General features: G+C 61.6%; 1 protein-coding gene across 3 annotated transcripts; it reads right to left on the bottom strand.

The window, feature by feature from the left end:
* Positions 1-238: 238 nt before the first annotated feature.
* Positions 239-7,027, bottom strand: SH2D5 (SH2 domain containing 5). 3 transcript variants are annotated; one of them, XM_042795127.1, is made up of 10 exons: positions 6,693-7,027; positions 5,120-5,332; positions 4,831-4,911; positions 4,643-4,717; positions 4,232-4,375; positions 3,927-4,136; positions 2,354-2,522; positions 2,146-2,248; positions 1,911-2,070; positions 239-586 (listed from the first exon to the last, which is right to left on the bottom strand). In XM_042795127.1, exons 2-10 carry the CDS (start codon positions 5,201-5,203, stop codon positions 395-397), a joined length of 1,218 nt encoding a protein of 405 aa, XP_042651061.1. In that variant the 5' UTR covers positions 5,204-5,332; positions 6,693-7,027; the 3' UTR covers positions 239-394. The 3 variants fall into 3 exon arrangements, with proteins under 3 accessions (XP_042651061.1, XP_042651060.1, XP_042651062.1); XM_042795126.1 differs by having other exon boundaries at positions 486-2,070; XM_042795128.1 differs by lacking the exon at positions 4,831-4,911 and having other exon boundaries at positions 486-2,070.
* Positions 7,028-7,374: the final 347 nt, after the last annotated feature.

Genomic DNA, 7,374 nt, shown 5'->3' with positions numbered 1-7,374 from the left:
CCACGAGAGTGTAAGTGCACGCATCCAAGGTCTCGAGGGTGCGTGGTGCAATCCTGCAAGCGTGGGTGTGCCCACGAGGGCGTAAGTGCATTCATCCAAGGTCTCGAGGGTGCGTGGTGCAATTCTGCAAGCGTGGGTGTGCACCGGAGCGCAAGCGCATGGTTGCAAGGTCTTGGGGGGGTGTGCGCGCGTGTCGGGAGCGGGGCAGGGGGGCAAATCAAAGGCGGGCAGCGAGAACTCCGGTAGCACGAGAGCCGTTTATTGCCGAGGCGCGCCGTGCAGCACGCCGGGCGCGCGCGGCCGCGGGGGGGGAATAAATAAGGCAGGCGGCAGCGGATTAAAGCTAAGAGGGGGTCCTGGGGGGCGGCCGGGCCCGAGCGGGGGGCGGCAGGGCCTAACCCCGCTCGTGCTGCACCCCGGCGGGGGCCCGGGCGGCCTCCCCCCAGGCGCTGGCCCCACCGCCCGGGTCCCGCTCTTCGTAGCCGGGGTTGCGGCGGCCGGGAGCCAGGCGGCAGAAGCAGCCCCCCGTCCCCCCGGAATAGTGAGCCAGGAGGGCGGCCACGCTGGCGAACTCGGCGTTGGAGTGCTGCCGCCGGAGAGGGGAGAGAGGTGAGCACCCCCCCCACACCTCCTTGCTCAACCGGGGGCGGGGGGGCGGCCGGTGAGCCTTGCTGGGATGCCCACGCGCCCAAATGCACCCAGCACCCCTGGAGCCACGCAAGGGTGCAACCACAAACACGCGGCGGATGCACCCAGGAATCAAAAACACTCGCACGCCTGCACATCACGGGTGGTTGCACGCACCTGTTGGTACCTGCGTGCAGGGCGCCGTGCACAGATGATGCACCCACGGGTGGACTGTGCCCACGCCCCTGTGCAGCCGTGCACGGGTGTATCTGAGCACTGGCACAGCCATGAAGCAAATGCCCCTGTGTACCCATGCGCACATGAAGCAAATGCACTTGTAGCCATGTGTGATGCGCCTGCGCACCAATGCAAACCTAAAGCAAGCGCGCCTGTGCAACGCTGCATCAAATGCATGTGCACACCAGCGCTTCCATGCACTGTTGCACCAGATGCACTTACGCAGTGTGTCAGATGCACACAGATGCCAGTGCTTCCATGCACTTTATGCACCAACACATCCATGCAGAGATGCACCAAATGCATGGATGCACCAGTACGCCCACACGCCTATGCACCAGTGCATCTGTGCACCAACATGCTGGTGCATCCATGCATGGATGCCCTGAATGCACTTACACACCAGTGCACTGATGCACCCATACACCAACTCATCCGTGCACAGATGCAGTGAATGCACTTACGCAGCAATGCATCTGTGCACAGGTGCACCAAATGTGCTTGTACACTGCGCCAAATGCATGGATGCACCAGTGCGCCTATGCACCAGTACATCTGTGCACCAACGCACCAGTGCATCCGTGCAGAGATGGACTGAATGTACTTGCACAGTGTGTCAGATGCAGGTACACATCAGTTCATCCGTGCACCAACGCATCCATGGACAGGTGCACCAAATGCGCTTGTACACCGCACCATATGCATGGATGCACCAGCATGCCTATGCAGCTGTGCATCCGTGCACCTCCATGGTGGTGCATCCATGCACCAATGCACCGGTCTGCACAGAATGCACTTGCAGTGTGTCAGATGCAGGCACGCATCAGTGCGTTCATGCACCAACGTGTCCACACAGAGGTGCACCAAATGCACGCTGCGCCAATGCACCCATACACCAACGCACCCGTGCACAGATGCACCGAACGCACCCGCACCCCAATGCACAGACCCCTCGCAGGCGCTTCCCCGGGTGCAGCCGGGCCCCGCTGCGCCACGCAACCGCGGCTCTGCCCTCCCGCAGCAAACCGCCCGCGCAGCACCCTCACCTCCACGCAGAACCGGCCCTGGTGGGTCCGAAGGAGGCTGTAGGGGATGACGCCGCAGGGCGCCCGCACCCACAGGCACCAGCGCTTGGCCGGCCCGGGCTCGGGGCGCAGGAGGAAAGCGCCGGGGACGTCGCGCCGCAGCAGCGCGATCCCGCCGGCCCTGGGGACGAGGCGGCGGGTGGGCGGCGGGTTTGGGGGGGGGGGCTGCGGCCGGGGGGGGCTCCCACGCACTCACCTGCCGATGCCGGCGAAGGCCCACACGCTCTCGGCGAGGACGCTCTCGTTTTCGGGGAGGAAGGCCAGGCTCCTCGCCCCTTTGCTCTCCCATCCCGCCGCCGCTGCGGGAGCCTGTTAATCCCCTCGTCGCCCCCAACCCCCCCATAAAACTGGAGCTGCGTGTGCGTGTGTGTCCCCCGTGCCTCAGTTTCCCCTCTGGCACTCACCAGCGTCACGGGGCGGCTGGTGGAGCTGGCTCTCGCCCCCGCAGTCCCGGTAAGCCCCCGAGCGCAGGACCTTGCTGCGGATGGCTTTTTTGCGCACCAAGATTGGGGAGCAGTAGGGGTTCCCCGGGCGCCAGGCCCCGGCTCTGCCCTCCGCCTCCGGCCTCTGCTCCTGGGGGGAGTGGGGGGGCTGTGAGGGGGCTTGGGGGGGGCTTTTGCTGTGCGAAATGTCAGGCAAAACACCAGGCAAAACGAAATGAAACAAAAAAATGCTGTGCAAAGAATGCTACGGCGAAAACGCTGCACAAAAAAAAAATGCCATGCCAAACGCCGTGCAAAAATGCTGTGCAAAAAAAAAAAAAAAAAGGGCCCCACAAAAACACTTCAGGAAATACGCCGTGACAAAAAAACGCAGCGCGCGACACCGTGCAAAAAATGTTGAGCAAAAAAGGCTGTGCAAAATGCCATGCAAAAAATGCTGTGGCAAAAAATGCCGTGCAGAACACTGTAAAAAATGCTGAGGGAAAAATGATGTGCAAAACAGTGCCATGCAAAAAAACACTGGGGAAAAAAAAATGGCATGCAAAAAAGACAGCATGCAAAAATGCTATACAAATAATGTTGTGCAAAAACTGCCATGCCGAAAGAAGCCATGCAAAAAATGCCATGTAAAATTGACATACCAAAAAAAATGGCGTGCAAAACAGTGCCATGCAAAAACACTATGCAAAAAATGCCCTGCAAATACCATGCAAAATTGCTGTGCAAAAAAATTGCCATGCAAATACGCCCAATGCAAAAAGCCGTACAAGAAAAGGCCATGCAAAATGCTGTGCAAGAAACTGCCCTGCCAAATGCCATTTAAAACAGGCCGTGCAAAATACCATGCAAGAAAAGGCTGTGCAGGATGGGCCTTGCAAAATGTGCTGTGCAAAATTGCGCCATGCAAAATGCTGTGCAGGAAAAGACAATTCAAAAAGCCACCAGGCAAAATGCCATGAAAAACACCCTGCAATAAGAGGCTGTGCAAGATGCATCATGCAAAACATGACACGCAAAACACCAAACAAAGATGCACCCCATGGAAAATGCTGTGCAAGAAAGGACTGTGCAAGAAAGGACCATGCAAGAACTGCCAGGCAAAATGCCATGTGAAAAAATGCCATGCAAAAAAATGCCATGCAAATACCAGTGTCCAAAAAAATGCTTTGCAAAAAGTGCCACGCACATAACACTGCACAAATAAATGCTGTACAAAGAGGACGTGAAAAAAAATGCCATGCAAGACACCATGTAAAATTGTGCTGTGTAATAATGCACCATGCAAAATGCTGTGCAAGAACTGCCAGGCAAAATGCCATCCAAAAAATGCCATGCAAATAACTGCAGCGTGAAAAAAATGCTGCAGAATAAAAAGGCCGTGCAAGAAAAGCCACACGAGGCACCGTGCAGAAATGTGCCGTGCAGAAACACGCCGTGCAAAATGCCGTGCAAGAACAGGCTGTGCAAAAACCCCCACGCAAGCAACCGCGGTGCCGCTGGAGCAGCACCCAGCACCCCGGCAGGGTGCACCTACCCCTGCGCCCAGGGAGCCGAGGCCGGCGGGCGCGGGCAGGCGTCGGAAGGAGACGAGGGCGTTGACGTTGCGCGACACCTCGTCGGGGTTGAGCGGCTCCCGCAGCACCCCGGCCCCCGGGGGGTCCCCCTCGCCCGCCTGCTCCTCGGGGTGCGCCAGGAGGTAGCAGAGCTGGAAGGAGCGGCAGAGCAAGAGGTGCAGGGTCTGGACCTGGGGGAGGCAGAAGAAGCTGCGTGCAAATATTAAAAATAATAATAACGGGGTTCTTTGCGGGGGGGGGAGGGGGAGGGTGTTGGGGCGTGCACCTCGCCCGGGAGCCCCACGAAGAGGTGGCAGAAGAGGGTGCTGGCGGGGCTGCAGGGATTGCGGGCCACGAAGGCGAACTGGCGGTCGGCGTGTCGCCACGTGCTGTACAGGATCCGGCGGAGAGCGTGCGCCATCAGCAGCGTCTGCGGGGGCGAGACGGGGTTTGGGGGGAGGGGGGGTGTCACCGGGACCGAGCACCCCCGGAGCCCACCCTGGGGTGCAAGAGGTGCCGGGGCCACCCCTGTTCGCACCAGCAGGTTGCGAACACGCAGAGAGGCCCATCGGGTTTGCAATCCCATTTGCAAAAACCTTTTGCAGGTTTTCAAGTGAAAAACAACGCTCGGAGAGGTGCAACTCGCCCCGAGCACCCTTCCAGCTGCACCCAGCACCCTCCCCCCCAGCACCCCTACCTCCCCATCGGCGCCGTAGATCTTCAGCCCCTGCAAGCTGAACCTCAGCACCACTGACCTCCTCCTGGGGCAGTCCTGGCCGGGAGAGATGCAGCGTTGGGGGGGGAGCTGGGCAGTGTCACCTGGGGGGGGGGGTCCCCGTCGCTATTTGGGGTCCCGGTGAGGGGGAGCGGTGGCGGACGCCCGACCTTCAGCGCTTGCAGCTGCTCCTCCAGCCGCCCCACTTGCTGCTGCAGGTCCAAATCCTCCACGGCAAAGGAGCCCACGTACTTGGGGAGGGGGGGGCGGCGAAGAAACACACAAAAACCCACCCGTGTCAGCAACAGCACACACACCCCCCCCCGCCACGACGCTGCAGTTGATCCCCCTCGGGGCACCCTGAGATGGTGGGATGGGGGGGGGGTCACAGAGAGGTACCTGCACCCAAACCAACATCTCGGGGGGGTCCCTGTCACCCCTCCCTCGTGGGTAAATCACCTCCGCTGGCCTGGCGATGCCCCGCGCTCGCTGCTGGGGGGCTGCAGGATCCGGCCCCCTCCCGTTGCCCGCCTTCTTCTTCATGGCAGCGGGGTTTGGGGGTGAAGGCTGGATCGGGATGGGGTTAAACAGCTCCGGTGCCGCATCCGAATTATCCGGAGCCACCCAGGGTGGCGGTTTGGGTGCCCGGATCTGGCCCCCCAGTCACGGTCCCTGTGAGGAGGGAGGGGACAGACACAACCTGTCCCCATTGTTCCCTGTTTGCAGCCCGCTGAGCCCCAGGGAGATGCTGCGGTCCCCGTACGGTGCTCCCCAAGTCCTGACCCCAATGCAGGTGTCCCCGAATCCTGGTCCCAGCGCAAGGGTCCCTCCATACCGGCCCTGATAAAAGGGTCCCCAAATCCTGACCCCAAACCCGACGCAAGGGTCCCTGTGTCCCCACCCCGTGCATCGCACAAGGGGCCTCACACCCCAACTCCAGCACCGGGGTCCCCCAAGTGCCTTGCAAGGGTCCCCCCAGCCTGACCCCGACCCCAGTGCGAAGGTCCCTGTGTCCCAACCCTCCTTCAAGGGTCCCAGCACCGTGACCCCAAGTGCCCCACGTCCTGTCCCTGAGCACCATGCAAGGGTCCCCATGTCCCTGCCCCAAGCGGGGTGCAGGTAGTCACCACCTCCTGTCCCCAAAAGCAATGTGGGGGTCCCCAAATCCCAACCCCAACCATGATGTATGTGGTCGCCGCTTCCCAACCCCAAATGAAACCCAAGTGTCCCCACATCCTGATCACAAGATGCGAGTGGTCCCCGCGCCCCAAATGCACGGTCCGGCCCCCAAGCGTGCTGCATGCAGTCCCACATCCTGAACCCCAGCAAGGTTATGGGGTCCCCCCCTCCATCCTGCCCCCTCCCAGTGCCCCGTCCCACTCCCCGCCAGCCACGCAGCACCAAGACCCCCACAGCTGTTCTTCGGGGCCGATCCCCGAAACACCAGTGATGGGGGCAGCAGGTTTGGGGGTGCTTTTTTGGCCGGAGCACCCGCCACCGAAGGCTGCGCCCGGCCCCTCTCCAGCCACCCCAAAGGGGTTTTGCCCTGCGCAGCCCTCAGCCGGGCTGAGACCGGCACAACTCGTGTCACCGAGGCCCCGCCGCAGCCCCCTGGGTGCAAACACACGGGAAAGGGGGGGTAGGGAGGGGGGTCTTGCTGCTCCAAGCACATCCTCAGCGGGTGTGGGGGGGTCCCTATGGTGCCCCCATCCCCTTTGCAAGCTCAGGGTTGCCCCTCTCCTTTCCGGCACAATTTGGGGGGTCTCTCCCCCCTCCCCCCCCAGCCAATCCGCAGGCAGGCAGCCCCCAAGCCCCGCCCCCTTTTTCCCACGCTCCATTTCTCAATGGACCCCCCCCCCCCCCCCAGCCCACCGGCCACCCTGGAGGTCCCCAAGGGAGGGATGCTGCCCCTAAAATTTGGAGGGGGGGGGGGCGGGCGGGAAGGTGTGTGTGACACCCACCCACCAAGCATCCCCGGAGACCCCCCCCATCCCGCCGGGCTCCCCCCCTCCGCGGCTCCCGGGCAGCTCACTCGGATGACTCCGGAGAAACGCAGCTGAAAAATTCCCCCTGCTCCCGCTCTGGGCCTCGGCCGGGGTGTTTTTCCTCCCCTCGGGTGGCTCCTCCGGCAGCTCCCGCCGTGGCGCAGGGATGCTCGGCCCGTGGGCGTCAGGCCCTCGCCGCCAGCCAGGCCCCGGCGAGCCCGAGCCCACGCCGGGCACGGGGCAGGCAGCAAACTCTCGTTTCCTGCCTCCGATCTGCCCGCGATGAATCACCGTAATTTACCTCCCCGGTTTTCTCCGTTTCTTGGAAGCAACGGCGAGCTGAAACGCTCGGGCTTTTTGAAAAACGAGGCTGCAACTGATTTTTTTCCTCTTTTTTTTGTTTTTCCCACACCCCCCCCCCCTCCTACGGCATGCCCAGCGGAGCAGTGATTTCCAACCCCAACACGCACGCACGTGCTTGCTTGCCATCCCCTGCCCTGACGCTCAGATCCTTCTCACCCCAATTTTTGAATTCCCCGGGGAGTTTTGCCCACTGCTATCTGCTTTCACCGGAAAAAAAATTAGAGGGATGGCTCCGACCTCGCTGCAAAGCAGCCATGCGAACCCGGAGCCTCAGGTCCCCGAAATCCTCTGGCTGGCCAAAGGAGCAAGAGCTGCCCCCAGCCCCAGGGGTGGGCTCGGCTCCTGGAAAGGTAAAGCACCAGTTTG

Source organism: Tyto alba, unplaced genomic scaffold (genome assembly GCF_018691265.1).
Source record: "Tyto alba isolate M040663 unplaced genomic scaffold, T.alba_DEE_v4.0 Super-Scaffold_20000042, whole genome shotgun sequence".
Classification (NCBI taxonomy): domain Eukaryota; kingdom Metazoa; phylum Chordata; class Aves; order Strigiformes; family Tytonidae; genus Tyto; species Tyto alba.
Note: the sequence above shows the minus strand (reverse complement) of the source record. Positions and strands in the feature narration are given on the sequence as shown.